At 39.0% G+C, this 15,890-nt stretch overlaps 1 protein-coding gene and 1 long non-coding RNA gene across 2 annotated transcripts; one reads left to right on the forward strand and one right to left on the reverse strand.

Annotated features, from left to right (window-relative positions):
• The first annotated feature begins 332 nt into the window (after positions 1-332).
• Positions 333-6,199, forward strand: psma6l (proteasome 20S subunit alpha 6, like). The gene is made up of 7 exons (XM_055028759.1): positions 333-606; positions 2,470-2,564; positions 2,875-2,956; positions 3,484-3,639; positions 3,939-4,117; positions 4,436-4,530; positions 4,908-6,199. Exons 1-7 carry the CDS (start codon positions 531-533, stop codon positions 4,963-4,965), a joined length of 741 nt encoding a protein of 246 aa, XP_054884734.1. The 5' UTR covers positions 333-530; the 3' UTR covers positions 4,966-6,199.
• Positions 6,173-14,620, reverse strand: LOC129359258 (uncharacterized). The gene is made up of 2 exons (XR_008605884.1): positions 14,467-14,620; positions 6,173-6,660 (listed from the first exon to the last, which is right to left on the reverse strand). It is a non-coding gene; the product is annotated as an uncharacterized LOC129359258 (long non-coding RNA).
• Between the last annotated feature and the right edge of the window lie 1,270 nt (positions 14,621-15,890).

Here is a 15,890-nt window from a genome sequence, read left to right on the forward strand (position 1 = left end):
TGTAATTATACAGCTTAATGTTTTTAGACCCATTCTTTGTTATTGCTATTCCTTATACATGGACATTTTCCCACTGAGGGGCAGAAAATGGGCCCCCTTGGAAATCTCCGTGGATCCGCCCCTGGCGGAAAAACCCTGCGGACCCAGCAGGCCTCCAGAAAGAGAGGTTGGAGGTCAGGAGGAATGAGAGTCCTTAATGTCTCCCACCTTTAAGCGCATCGTTCGTGTTTGACACTCCTAAAATGGCCACCTGTTAGTCAGGTGAAAAACCTCCTTGTTTCCTTGTCGCCGCCCAATGAGCGAGAGAGGAACGGAGCGGCTCTGAAATGTAACTGAAAGAGAAAGTAAAAAAGAAAAAAAAACTCAGGGAAGTAACTCCATTATCCTGCTTTATCATTCAGCGACAGCGCAGCCATGCTGTTTCCTGACTGTTAGTTCCCAAACGTTTTACATTTATCGACTATCCGACCCGACGCAGGTCAAACCAGACCCCCCGCCGAGTTCATCTGAGGTCAGACCGGAGGAGGAAAATGTCCCGCGGCTCGAACGCTGGTTTTGACCGACACATCACCATTTTTTCACCAGAGGGCCGACTCTACCAAGTCGGTAAGGACCTGTTTCTGGTATATCAGCCGACACTAACACACCTGCGTATGATTGCCGTCTGTCAGAGGGACGCTGCTGCGGCTGCACTTCGTAATAAAGGCTCTTGTTAACTTTCAGTGAGACATAAACTCGGTGTTGGCAGTTAGGTGAACTGGTTCGTGTCTGAATGCTGTGTTAGCATCAAACTTTCACCTGTATCTTCTAAACTACACGCGGGATTTTTGATTTTGAAGTTTATTTTTAACACTTAATGTTATTGACGGCACATATAACCGTAAACAGCAGCTTTAAAACATTACAGAAGCGTCCAGGTTGCCAGGTTTGGCCGCCTGTCATCACGGTTTAAGGCTCGGAGGCTTCAGTCAGCACAAGAACAGCAGGCTGTGGGCCAAACGCTGCCTCCTGACCCTGAGTTCATGTGAATACATGCAGCTTTACCTGCTAAAATGTGGCAACCAGATACATTATTCCACAAAAATTAGATGACACACAGTATTTCTAATTCTGCTCTCTCTCTTACTCAGGGAATTTAATCTTATTATTACCCATGCGCATGAATTAGAGCGATTTTATGTTACATCCAGTCCTCTGGAAAAGTATGCTTGAAAATGACACGTGGTTTTAATTTTAAGTTTTACTGAAAAGTGTGGTGTGCACTTGTATTCTGAATCCTCTATTTTGTTCCCCTTAAATTAAATCAAGTACCATCAACTACCTTTTGGTCAACCAGATACATTATTCCACATATATAAGATTGTTGTGTGTGTTTAATATTTTTTCAGCATAAACTTAGCTGTTTTCTGAAGGCCTCAGAGGTTATTTGGGAACATTAGTGAACGAACAGCATCATTAAGATAGGTCAGGGACAAACTTTAAGGCTGATTTAATTCATAAAACAAAATGACAAGTTTTGATTTTCTCATAGAGCACCGTTTAATTCATCTGTCAGTGAAAACAGTATAGCGCAACTGCAAGAAAGTCAGTCAGAGTTTATTGGAACGTAAAAGGTGTAAAATACACTGCAATAATGACAGAAAACCTCCTCCAAACTGCAACAGATTAAAAATAATGGCACTACATATGTCTAACTTTCATATGAGGTGTGTAAACCTGTTTACGGTGACTCTGATTTTTAATTATTTGGTCACCAAGGTCAGAAGACATATTTGACATAAAACAAAAACAGCATTTGAGGAAAAACAAAAAGAAAATCCTACCAACTGCGAAGCATGGAGCTAGACGCGTGATGGTTCGGGGAGGATTTGCTGCAGCAGAACTTGAACAGAAATTTTACTTTATATTGGAGGAAAAAGTGAAACAGTCTGTAAAGAAATAAAAGCTGAAGCAGATCTGGAGTCAAAGACCAGATCTTGATTTCATTTAGACATCTCAAAGTTGGAATCTAATGTAAAGAAAAGGTTGACTTTTATATTTTTAAGTGCAAATAAGTCAAATTTCTTCAGAGAGAAACAATTAGAATAGATACTTGTGGAAATATGTTTAGTAAAAATCCTTGACACGAACATATGTATCTGTCTCTAATTCTGGCTCAAAGTTTCTCAATATTAATTTTCAGAACAATACTCTATATATGAATATTTCTTAATTAACAATAGAATATTTCAGTTACATTTTTTTGTTTTTATGGAACAAATCAATGCATGATTATGGTCAAATGGCCTAGTCAAAACCTAGATCTGAATCTCGGTGTCCATAATTTGATCAGCGTCCATGTTTGTGCTGATGGGATCAGTTTATTTCAAATATTTGTCCTTGACATCAAAGTTTTACATTTTAAAATGGTAAATGTTTACACGCCCTGCCGTCTTTCCTCATTGTGTGTACTGGTGTGCTCCCATGCAGAGTATGCCTTCAAAGCCATCTCTCAGAGTGGGCTGACATCTGTCGGAATCCGAGGGTCGGACAGTGTGGTGGTGGTGACGCAAAAGAAAGTACCGGTAGGATATCTGACACAAACACACACACACACACAAACGCAGGCCTTGTGGTTGAGCTGGAGCCAGTGAAGCTATACACTGCTCAAGTCAGCAAAAAGCTGGAACACAATGCTACTTTATGAAGCTGATCCTACCTGCAACAGTGTGTCACTCACATTACAACACAGAACCATTTTTAGCTCATTTGGTCAGGTAATATGGTAAAACTTATGTAGATTATCCAGCATACTTTCATATTTTTGAATTGAACTCACATCTACAGAGAATTACCTGATTAAAGTGGATATTTCTTGCTTTCCTTTGACTGTAGGACAAGCTGCTGGACTCCTCCACTGTGACCAACATGTTCCATCTAACCCCTCGTATCGGCTGTGTGATGACGGGCCACAACGGTGCGTACCAACGAGGGATGATGCAACTAGTAGAATTAATCGTGATGAATCTATTACTGAAATAATCGTCAACTAACTTGAGCATACAGACTCAAAAAAAAGGCCATTTTCTGAAAGAACAACATATTCAGAGCACTGATTACACAAAAACTGTACACGTAGATTTTGGAAATTTTGGGGGATTTTTTAACCGCAGATATATAATTTGCTAAAGGAATGCTGCTATTGCATTTTAGTCAATGAAATGTTTATTTTCTTATGTAAAAAACAACTGTATAATTTGTTTATTGCATATTCCAATGTACTTCTAATATTGTCTAAAAATAGGAACAGGTGGTTTAAAAAAAATCTGCAGAATGTGTAGAATTTTTTATCCAATTAATGGTCAGATTAATCAATTTCTAAAATAATAGAAATCAGTAGTTGCAACCCTCGTACCGTCTGTTACATATCCCTGTGATCTTCTTTGCCACTGGTTTTTACTTTAAAGATGCAGGGTTTCAAACTTGGTCGCTTGTCTTCTATAGCGGACAGCCGCTCACAGGTTCACCGGGCCCGAGTGGAGGCCGGAGAATGGAAATATAAGTTTGGCTATGACATCACAGCGGACGTGTTGTGTCGCAGACTGGCGGATATTTCCCAGGTGTACACACAGAATGCAGAGATGAGACCACTAGGCTGCTGTGAGTGACGGCTTTTATTTCTCCTTAACTTTTATTTTATTTCTCAATATAAAATGTGTCAGAAATACAATAAAAAGCATAAGAAACCATAAATAAAATTTTGTAGAAATCAGTTGTCACTTTGTCCTTATAGAGGTGGGGTCTTTTTTGTCAAAAAAGTCACATTTCTTGATTATAATTGATTTTTGAATAAAAAGGTAAAAACAAACTGGATGATTAACATTTACAGGGACTGTGGGCTTATTTAAAGTCTCGTTATTCTGTTCTGTTTCTAAAATCTTTCCTGTCAATCCCTGTAGGTATGATCCTGGTGGCGATGGACCCCCAGCACGGCCCCGTCTTGTATAAATGTGACCCGGCAGGATACTATTGCGGCTTCAGGGCCACGGCGGTCGGGGCCAAACAGACGGAGGCCAACAGCTACTTAGAGAAGAAACTCAAGAAGAAGCCAGAGTTGAGCCATGACAGGGCAGTACAGGTACGACTGGACCACGATGGTCTTCATTCTTTTTATAAAAAACACCATCAGCAAAAACACATTCAGTATTATGAAAGTTAGAACTTTTCATTTAAGCTTTGAAAATGGGTCAAAAATCAATGGAGGAGTTTGTTAAGGACTCAGTTTGGTCATTAAAATGCATCGGAACAAAAAAATGAGACCAGAAATCTGTCCCTAGAATAACATTAAAATGCTGAGAACAATGTGAAGAGCTGGTTGATTGATGTATTAATTCATTTTATTTGTTTGGTTTTCTCCTGTTTAATTTCTTTTATTAATTTTCTGTTCTTACTGCAGATGGCCATATCTTGTCTGGCCTCTGTGCTGTCGATGGACTTCAAGGCCACTGAGCTGGAGATCGGTGTAGTGACCAAAGACAAGCCTAAGTTCAGGTAATGATTCTATGATCATGATAGATTCTTTTTCTGTAAAGTACAATTTCTTTAAAAAGTGTACTGACCTGTTAATTTCTAAACCTTATTTTGTCACAAAAGGTTAACAAAATCACAAATGTGGCTCAAAACAATTTTTAATGACCAACTTTATAAAATGTTCAAACAGGCTAAGCTTAATAAATAATGCCGTTTTGGTAAAAAAATAAAATAAAATTACAATGTTAATAGAATCAAATGTACTTTGTGTTTCTGAAACTTTCAGAATGTCTTACAGAAGCTCTTTGATTTTCTTCAAATTTTGTCACTTTATGATCATAAATGACATATAAATGCTGTGCATCTTATAAAACTGTTTAATCCTCACCTTTCTGCAGGACCCTGTCGGAGGCAGAGATCGAAACCCACCTGGTTGCCATAGCAGAGCGAGAGTAGAGGCGTCCTCACTGGCAGCAGTCGGTGATTCTTTAGTAGGGGTGTCAAACTCATTTTCATTTTGAGCCGCGTCAAGATCATGAGTGTCCTCAAAGGGCTGGTTGTGGCAGAATGTATTACTAAAAACTACCCATAAGCAAACTGTTAAAATTTGTAATTTACGTTTTAAAATGTAACAACTTTTTAAAAATTTTTCTCACATTGATGTAATTTGATCTTATACAAATGCAAATAGATTTTACTTCCCTGATAATATACTTAAACAACTGTTATCTTAAAGTTCAGTGTACTTAACCTTCTTGAGTCTAGAGATCGCTGCAGTGGGCCGGCTTTGGATTGCGAACCTCGAGTTTGACACCTGTGCTTCACGGCATTTCATGTTCAATGCAGCTGCACCGCCGATCGCAGTCTGAAAACAGCAAACGGCATCCTTTTCTCTGTGTCAGGAGGATGGATCATGTGCATCTGATAATGAAATGCTGTTGGAACAGGTTCAATTCAGCTGACAACTCCAGTGAGGTTTTAATGATAAAACCCACTGCAACAATCCAACATCTTATTTGAGACTGTTTCTTTAGACCCTTCTAAATTCATCAACCAGGGAACTTATTCCACCTCTGTAGCAACACTTCATAATAAAACAGGCTAGAAAACAGAATAATCGGTGTGCTGTCTTAATTTTATATGAGATCATTTAATAGGAAGGTTCATTATGAAAGTAAGAAAACTGTTCTTATGAATTAAAAAGATAACTGATGTTTGTAAGCATTAAGTACACATTAATTCCAGTTAGTTCGTGACAGGATGTCATCGAGCTGAACTACTTTATGCGACCACCAGGTGGCAGTGTTGTGCATAAAGTCACCTTCACACCCTTTCATAATTCCTGTTTACTTGCCTATTTACAGACCTCTATTTGGACTCAGGTCAACATTTAAACTTCTTATCCTTCTAAATGTGTATGTGCTTGTTTATGTTGCCCCTTTAGGACCTTTTCTGGTGTAATCTTGTTGCTTCCAAAGCCCGTTCTTAGTGTGGCGGACCACCAGTTTTAGTGTTTGCATTGAAATGAGTTTAGGATTAGGCTTGGGTTAGGTGCACAGGTAACAGTTAGGTTTAGGGCAGGTATCAGAGTAAGTCTGATTTAAATAATAAGGAAAGGAAAACAATAATCTTATACATGAACAAAATCCAGTGACAAAACAAATGTTGGAAAGCTTTTATTTAGCTAAAGATACATGTCAACAACTTTGACTGGTGTCATACATGTTTAGTTTTACACAACCTTTAAATAACAGGATTTAAAAACTCTTGGTGTATTCCAAGAGTGGATCATGATTTTGTTTGCAAACACAGGTGGGACATAATATGAGAGCTCTGCTCCTATGAGCATCAGACAGCAGCCAGAAGACCTGCTGGTCTCACTGAATATGCGAAACTTCCTAATTGGATTTAGTGTCCTGCCTTACTTTTTTGATAATTTATGTAAAAAAATAAATAAATCTGGAAAAATAAAACGTCTGTCATATGAAAATTTCCTGCTTTAATTCCATGAGTCCAACTTGACTACACAGTTTCAAATAAAACAATACAGTGATCTTACACCTTTGGTTTTCCTACTATTAGCTGAAGATGAGGTTGATGTTGAAGTTATTGCCATGCTGAACTCTTTATCCTCACTGTCTTCACTGAAACCTGAAAAATAAAAATACACATGAGAAGCTGTTTGATGTGTTTCCTTTGCAGCAGCACAGAGAAATACAAAGAACCCACGAAAGACAATAATTCTGTCTGTGCAGGAGAGTAATTTAATCAATTTTTTATATAAATTTCCTGCTTCAAGTTTTTTTCTCTGAAATGCTGAAGCCCATTTGAAATCTTTGTCCCTTCAGGTGGTTTTTAATTCAGGTTCATATTTGACGATTTCAATAAAAAATAGTTTTTGGGGACTTACAACAAGAATTAAACTTTGGAAACGTTTTTGCATTTTTCAGTGAATCTGAAAAAAACTTCCATGTCATGGGAAAATGAAAATCACAACATCTTTTGCAAATCCCAATTTTACACAGAATTGTACAACGTAAAACTACTTTAGACCATCGATCTATACATTCATTCTCCCTTTATAAATAATCACATGTTAATTTAAAACTTTAAAAGTAGAAAATAAGCAACATTTTCACTGAAAAAGTCACTTTTGCAGTTAAAGTATTTAATAAGTATCTGTATGAGATCAATACAAACATATTTATTGTTTCACTTTGTTGTTTAGGTTTTTAAGCCATCAGTTTGGTGCAAAGTGTTTCAGGAATCCCTGCTCATTCATGTATATTCTTTGAAAAAAAATATTTCTTTAGAAATGTGGACTGTGGACGCTGACATTAGTCTTTGGGACATCTTTACTTGTCACAACATGTTTTACATTAAAATGGTATTTCAGGCTTGAGTAGCTGCAGTGATTGGCTAACGTTTTGCACAACTTGCCCACAACAATAGTCTTTTCCAGCGTTCAATCAGATTGTATTCAGAAGCCAAAATGAACCCCCAGCGAGCAAAGAACAGCTTCGTCATCCGTTGCTGTTGCTCTCGTCGTACCAGAACGGCACGAGTTCCAGCCGTTCTGCCTGCAAACCTTCTGCTTGGGTTTCCAGGCAGAATCTTTGCATGTCTAAAAAAATTAATTAGCAGCTACATAATTAATTAACGCATTACATTCCTGGCTTTAGTAAAACTACAGCAAGTCGAATGTCTAATTTTGTCATTAATTCAACGTGTCTGTTGCATGGAACTGTTTCAAATTATGCTGTTAATGTTGTTAATTTTTGTAAACTTCTTTCAAGCTTGTTTTCTCTGCTTTAGCTTTATAATTCAGAGGTGTTCTCCTGCTTCAGCTCTCACTCTTGGGCCACCTCCTCGGACCACAGACCTAGTTGCCCCTTAAAACCTCAACCCACAGACTCTCCACTCCTCTGGCTGCTTCCACCTCCATTACCACCTCCACACGTCTCTTAACCCTTTGCTTGAACCTCTCCTGGTCCTAATACCCGGCCACACAGCAACACAGCCTTTATGCCCTCTCCCTCCAACCCCCCTGCATGAAATGTTGACCCTGTGGCTGGTGTTTCCTGGTACTGGGACAAGCTCGCCAAGCTGAGTGGGACCCAGAGCATTGGCCATGTGTGGGTCTGTGTCTGCATGTGTGGATGTGTTGGGTCACAGCGTGGGGATTAGGTGTGTGTGAGTGATTGCGGGTGACAGCGGCCCTTGCATTAGGTGCCCTGTGGCAGATTTTGAAGGCCTGTTTTAGACACACTAAGCTGGATTTACCAGCAGCAGTGTGTCAGCAGTGATGCAGCCTGGCTAGACCTCCTCCAGAACACACACACACACACACACATGCGCGTACACACACGCAACCACACGCACTCACAGAGACCCTAACTATGCGTCTACCTGTAACCAGTCTGTCTTGTAATTCTTTTCTCTTTTGTGTGTTTGTTTTTTGTCTGCAGTGGCGGGGCGGTTAAACTGCCGTTCTGTCACACTGTCTCATATTTCTGCAAGTGAGTTTACAGAGAACATGAAGAGGCAAAGGGGTCAGTGGGCAGCACTGCATGCCGACTACATACTGACTCCAAAACAAAACCCAGAAATCTTTTAGAGCAATACAATTTTTAGACTCTTCAACATAATTACTTTGAACTCCCTTAAAATCCACAAATGCCTCTGTTATAAGCGTTATGTTAGCTAATGGTTGAAAATTAGGAAGTGACAGAGATAGACTAAATAGGCAACAACATAAGGGTTTTTGTTTATTCTATTAAAGAGAATGACAATATTATCTCAGAGTTGAACACTTTACTCTGCACCTGACTCATAGGAGGAACTGCAATTGAATCCCACAACTTTCCAACTGCAAAATATCTTTTCTTTTTGTTCAATCGTGAGAAGTTGTTTAGATTTTACCCTTCAAACAGAAACCTCTGTGTCTGCATGAGTCACATCATTCTACCGATGTAGAATCCTGGCTCCGTTTTCGACTAACTTCTTGTTTTATTCTAAAACCCCTTGTTGGACGGATCATTAACATATTACATTATATATCATATTGTTTTTAAGCCGATGACATTCAGCTGTAGTGCTTCTAAATAAATTCTTAATTCTTCAAACTTTTGAACTTCCTGAGGCCCTAAAAAAATACAAAATCTTTTTTTTTTCAACTGATCTCTGAGAAAACCACAATTCATGTAATCAAACAAAAGATTAATTTTTACATTTTGCTGTCAATCCTAACTTAAGGAATTTGTTTTTGACCAATAAATTATGAGAAAACATGAACTTAAAGTTGGCATTTATGTTTTTATTTTCTCTCATCTAGGCTACTGTTATGTAGTTTTGACATGATCAAAAAATCTTTGATCATTGTTTTATTATATTATCCTGTTGCATTACGTTATGTTATGCTATTTTATGCTATGCTATGTCATGCTAATGTTATATTATGTCATATTTTGTGCTGCTATACAATGTTATGTTCTGTTATAACATAATGCAACATCATATGGTGCAGTTTGGTCTGATAATATACAACATAATACTGTAATACTGAAATGATAAACTATATGACAAATACATGAATTATAATTTGTACATTAATTGTAGTACATACACAAGATGAGATAATGCAGTATGTCATGAATGTTGCTAATGAACATGATACATGGTTAGAGGTGATGCATTTATTTCATTTTTCCCTCCAAATTTAATTAAGGCTCTGTAAATAAATTAGTGTTTCACTGACTCACTGTTTAGTGTGGAGTGCAGCTGATTAAATGCAGTCAAGATTTCTTCAAAAACTGAGACACAATGTAGCATAAGTCGTCTCTGATCGGTGTGACCAGAGTTGAAAAGTTATTTCATTTACTGACAGCTGTTTACCACAAAGTTCTTCTGCAACAAGGTGAGGTTTATTTTCAGTAGATCCAAAGAAGTTCAATCTTGGATTACTTGGAACATCATCCCAGTTGGAAGCAGGTTGCAAAGCAGACAGCCAGGGGGCTCTAGTCTAGACTCTCAGTGTCTCACAGCAAAGATCTTGCATAATTAAAACAATATTAAACCATATTTCGAAACAAATGAAATCTGTTGTGCACTTTGTAATCCAGCTGTTAAGTCTGATGAGGTGGTCTATAGTGTTTGAAACTCTTACTTTGAAGTAAGAAAGGAAGTTGATTATTGTGGTTCCATTGTTGTGCAGAATGAGTCTACCAAAAAGACTTCTTATTAGAATGTCCAGCAACACTTGAGACTTAGTCTTTTCCCACCATTTTCATATAGTCTGTGTGGCTGTATCGGTGGAATAAAAGACGTCAACAGACAATCTGTAACCACCAAGAACCTGGTGACCAGCTACCTGTTAGCAACAAGCAATGCTAAACTGTTATACAGCTTACCTAAAGGAGAATTTCACTGTTCTCATGGAGAACAAATGGATAGAAATTCCTTAAACATAACATTTACATGTTTATGAAACTTTTATTTAAAATTATGAAAACATAGGAACTCCTTTTTTGGCGGTACAATAATAATTAAACTGATTCCTTAAAGCAGTCTGTGATTTGTGGATCTGAACCAAAAAACCAACCAACCAACTATAATGTAAATTAACCTCATTTCTCACAGATTTGTCCTACCGAAGACCATGGCATCCTTAATGTTATTAAGGATGTTGCATATTATTCAGTACTATTAGTATGATGGGTTAAATGAGGTTGTATCTAACTTAATATTAATTTAAGCAATCATATTTAATCTGAAATAATAACTCATGTGCTTATATCTAATGTTTATTGAATTACACTGCTATTAACCTACACATGGTAACAACTTTTACACTGATGCAAGGCAGCCATTTTGGAATTTGAGGTTAGGATTGATAATAAAACCTAGAAAACCTGACTTCTAAGTCACAAACAAGTTGGTTTTATGGGGCAGATTTCTGTGTGCATTCACTTTTTTGAGGCTATGATTAGAACTCTCATGCCACTTTCAGGTCTACAAGCACCAACATTTATACTCAACTCTGCATTTCTTTATGCAAATATTAATGTTGGCACTTATTTCTCTGCATGTGACTGCGTGCGCGGGTGTGTGTGCTCCATCACAGATCTCTGTTACAGCTCGCCTATTGTGGACGAGAGTGTTGAGCAAGATCCTGACCCACCACCAGGTTCTAATCACAAGCATTCCTCAGGATTAAGCAGCCAATTAACAATAAGAGAGCCATTGTGGCCCTGTCTCCTTGTGCGTCACAGTTAAAAGGTTGTATGTGTGTGCGTACGTGATGCAGTCAGTGCACGAGTGCAAGCGCCTTTGTGTGCGCAATAAGGCAAGGTGCTCTCCAGTGGTCAATTAGGACTCAGTGTGGTGTTGCATTGATGGGTGTGCTAGCTCTTATTCATTAAAGACAAGTTGGTTTAAAAATAAACAGCAAAAAGATAAAAGTGTAATTTGGGGACAGCTTGGCGATTTGTGGCTGCAGATCCAACAAAGTGTATTTGGCACAGTTAATGAGGCAACTTGAAGCTGATCCTCTCCATCAACCAGCTGCAATCAAACCTGATGTTATAATAAAACACTGCAGTCATTATCACTCTGCTCTGTTTATGAGTCATCTGCAATGTGCTTGCCATGTCTATTGTTCAGATGTGTAAGTGAGTATTAAAATCAGGTCCCTCAATTCAATAGCCATTTGTGAGTGTGCGCAGGGCGAGCGTATGCACCAGTGTGGCACGTGTCGAAGTGTGGCCAGGGATTAGTGAGGCTCAGAGCCTGTTGCTCCACTTCCATGATTACTACTGCTGCCTCCTCCCATATGGGGTGATGAGGGTGCAGGTTGGGGGAAGGGGACTGCTGGTGCTGATGGGGTTCAAACTACTGGACATCATCTCACCTACAGCAACTTTCCTATTCTCTGAGAGATAACACACACATTCTGGCACTTATTTCTCTGCATGTGAGACTCAGATGTCTCGCAGGCACACATATCGAGATTTTCATGATGCAGTAGTGCCTGCATGATCTTTGGCCTCAACAACCTAATGGGTGTGTGTTTTTCTGCAGTTTAAATCTATTCATACAGCCGGATGTTTGCAGGATTCTTTCCTTTAAGTTTTTTCAGTATTCAGGCTGGTATGAATAGTTTGTTAAAAATGTATTTGATTGCCAAAAAAAAATTTTTTTTTGCTGTCAGAATGTATGAATCACATGCTTTTCTCCAATGTGATATTTTTAAATATATAAAGGTTTCATTTAAACTGTCTGGTTCTACAGATGCAGCGACAATTTCTTTAACTCCTTTATTGCAGTGTATGAGTATGACGGCATGAACAGGTGTTAACAAGCTAAAACCCCAGACACTGATCAAGGAGGGGGTAAAATGATGTCAGTTAACAAACACACACACAAACTCACACAGCGTGCAGACCCAACCTGCTGTTGTCTCTAGCGGATTAGAAATCTGTCTACTCTTAAAAGACAGCAGGACACACACATGCACACATCGGGGGGGCTGCAGTCTGTGAAATTGATCAAGATGCTTGTCAGACATTATTTAAAGATGAAGCTGTACTGGTATTGATCCCCAGCCCCGTCCTCCGTCCAATACGTCCTCTGGTACAGCCTAAAGAAGACGTGTGGAAAGATGGCCTGTTCTCTTTAGAAGGTAGTTCACATTAGCGGCTTTCAGCAAATAGCTGACATGTAGAGGCAATGCTGCATTAAATTAGTCTGGGAACTGTTGAAGAGAAATGCTACAGGATGCTTGAAGTTTACAAAAATAAACAATCTAATTTTATTTCCCAGAAACAAACCAGAAAAAATGTTTTCACTGTGACTTTATATATACTAACAAAACCTTCAAAAAGAGATTCGACTTTATTCAAGTTAAAACTTGAATAAAGTTCAAGACTAGATTAGTTTATTTCACAAATGTCAGAAAGATTTTAAAAAATATATTTAAAATGTTAATAATTACATCCCATCCCATTAGACTAAAACAAAAATTATACTTTAATTATATCATTAGTATATTTCATATCCTTTGTGTTCTGGCATTATGAGTATAGCACATTTGCTTAAACTTTATAAATATGTGAAACATAATTGCTTTTGAACTTCAGCAGATTATTCATACTTTTAGCCTCCTAAATATACATGTCTTTGCTTTAGAAAGATTCATTCAACTAATGTCCATAATAATTATTTGATTAATAAAAAAGTGCCTTCCAAACATAATAACACTCCTTGAGTTTTTGGGTTTTCACATTGTGTCACTAGTTTTTGCCCAGATGAGCCATGCATCTCTGGAGCTCCTCCTGAGCTACCGTAGGCCTCCTGGCTGCTTCTCTGACTGATTCTCTCCTTGACTAACCTGTTGCTTTAGATGGGATGTAAAACTAGATTTTATCTAGGGGTGTCAGAATAAAGTGAACTTAATACAAATGCATAGCAAACGTTTCAGATTTTTGTTCACAGCACGTTTTCAAACTCATGCATCACTTTCATGGGCTACTCTGTATTTATTGCACAAAAATCCCGTTAAATCCCGATGGGTTTTACTGTATAGCAGTTCTGCTGGTGAAATGGAGACAAACTCAATTCTCAGTGATCCTTCAAGCTTCATCTAGACACCAAACTGTATACAGTCAGTTAGTTCCTCATTATATAAACAACCTGCAGTTTATCTTTAGCCCAGACTCATGCCAGACTGCTCATACCCTAAATCCCTCCAGATGGATGTGCACGTAAACAAAAGCCCATGCATAGGCAAGTCTGTACTCCACAGGCATGCACTGTGCACTAACACAGCAGTATAACCTATAGGCAGCGTGAGAACCTCCATTTCATGTGGTTATGTTTCTGTGGCTATAGGAGACGTAGGCGGTCCGGGTGCAGAGACACATGGCGCGGCCTGAACTCATGCTGGGTAATCCTCACATCTCCTAAATGAGGAGCTAACACACACTGACCTCAATACACACTCCAAACACACACACACGCACACACACACATGCAAACCCTGCAGCTTTTATAACTCAGTACAAGCTCAACGGCAGGATGACATTAGAAAACAAATCATATCAATTCAACTGAGTTTCTGTGTGAATATTCTCTATGTGAAGGTAAAGACCCTCAGAGAGCTCATGGTCCAGTCCCGATGCCCCTCCCATGCTCCCCCTTCACCCATCTGTTCCTCTCCCACTTACTTCTCCTGATTTATCATCTTCACACGTCTCCACTTGTCCTTCCTTCTACCCCACCCCGTATAACTCAACTTCCTCCAGGTGGAGGAAGTGCTACCTGAGTCTGTCCCTCTCTGAGACCACACTGCTTCCTTTTCATCCAAGCATCAGTCTGCTGTCCACTCTCTTTCTCTCTCACACACGCACACACACCACTGCTGCCCGCTCTTTTTCCTCCCATCCCAACAAGCCCAGTTACCTTCTCAGTTCTGATCAATCCAGCCACCGAACTAAAAGTCCAGCTCTTCGCTCCAGAGCAGCGAGCGCTCTGCTCGGCTCTATCCGTTCACCCTTCCTCTGTCAATCTGGCCACAAACCCCTCTTTCCTCCCTTTATCCCGAGGTAAGATACTTACTTTTCAGATAAAGCATATTATGATAAATCGGCTGAACTCAGTGCACGAGTGTGTGTGTGTGTATGTGGGTGTTTGCGTGCATGAGCGCGTAAATGTCTCACACACTCCCACATGCAACATAAGTACACATTGCGCACACAGACATACAAAAAAACCCAAAAAAACACGATCGAACAGCTGGGAATGGCTGTTTTAGGATTCAGATTCAGAAGGAGTTTCTGATCCATACCAGCACGCCTCATGGCGGCTGCTCTTCTGTTGTTCTTACAGTCAGAATCAAACTCAGGTATCAGAATGAATACTGAGTATCTAGCCATGTTAGCAGGAGGAATTCTGGGTAAATGTTCTCCAGGGACACTGGAAAACAAAGAAAATTGCATTTTCTGTTCAGGCTGGATGGAAGGATAATTTCATTAGCATGATTGTTCAGAAGCCATGACTTAGTCAAACTTCATTTTCATTTCTGCTTGAAATCCTTTTTTTCATTTGTCGACCCGCTGCAGTGATTGTTCAGCTGATTTAACAGTGAAACAGGCAGATGAATCACTCAGACGCTCATTGGAAAGATAAGGAAGCTTTCCTGAGTGTGTTTTTTTTTTTTTTTTTTGCTTTTCTGACTATAATTGTCTGCAACAAATGAGTTTGCTCCTGGCTTCTTAGTTCATCGAAGGCCGTCTGCTAATGAAAAAGGATGAGAGGAGCAGGACAGCATCTGGGCAAAAGTTCTCCAACAATACGAGATGGAAGCTTAGGTCAGCAATGGGGAATAAAAGAGTTTGGAGAAAATGAAAAACTAAATGAAAACACAATGGCAACACTCGCCTTTGGGGACATGAATGCGTGCTTGTTGCAAAATGGGATGTTTATGAAATGCTGTGTGTGTGTCTGTGTGTGTGTCTGTGAGTTTCTGTGTGTAGCAATATAGATTAGATGCACTAAGCCTCTTATGTGATGCTTGTCCTTAATTTGCTTCTGCTCTGGGTCCTAGCGCGTCTGAATTACCCAGCAGATCTTCATCTCGGAGCAATTTCCTTCAAACAACCCAGAAACACTTGTCATACAGCAGCCGCCTCAAATACACCATCTTGATCAAAGAGCATTAATATTTAGCACTGGTCTTATGCCAAACTCCACACAGGATTAAAGTAAATTAAGCAAAGTACATTTAAAAAGGAACAGAAATGACAGAAAGACTAACCTAACTTTATCACTTGTGGCATCCAGAAATTGGTTAAGATTTTAACCTAAAACAAGTAGCATTTTATCCC

This window comes from Poeciliopsis prolifica, unplaced genomic scaffold (genome assembly GCF_027474105.1).
Source record: "Poeciliopsis prolifica strain line A6 unplaced genomic scaffold, Auburn_PproV2 SCAFFOLD004, whole genome shotgun sequence".
Taxonomy (NCBI): Eukaryota; Metazoa; Chordata; class Actinopteri; order Cyprinodontiformes; family Poeciliidae; genus Poeciliopsis; species Poeciliopsis prolifica.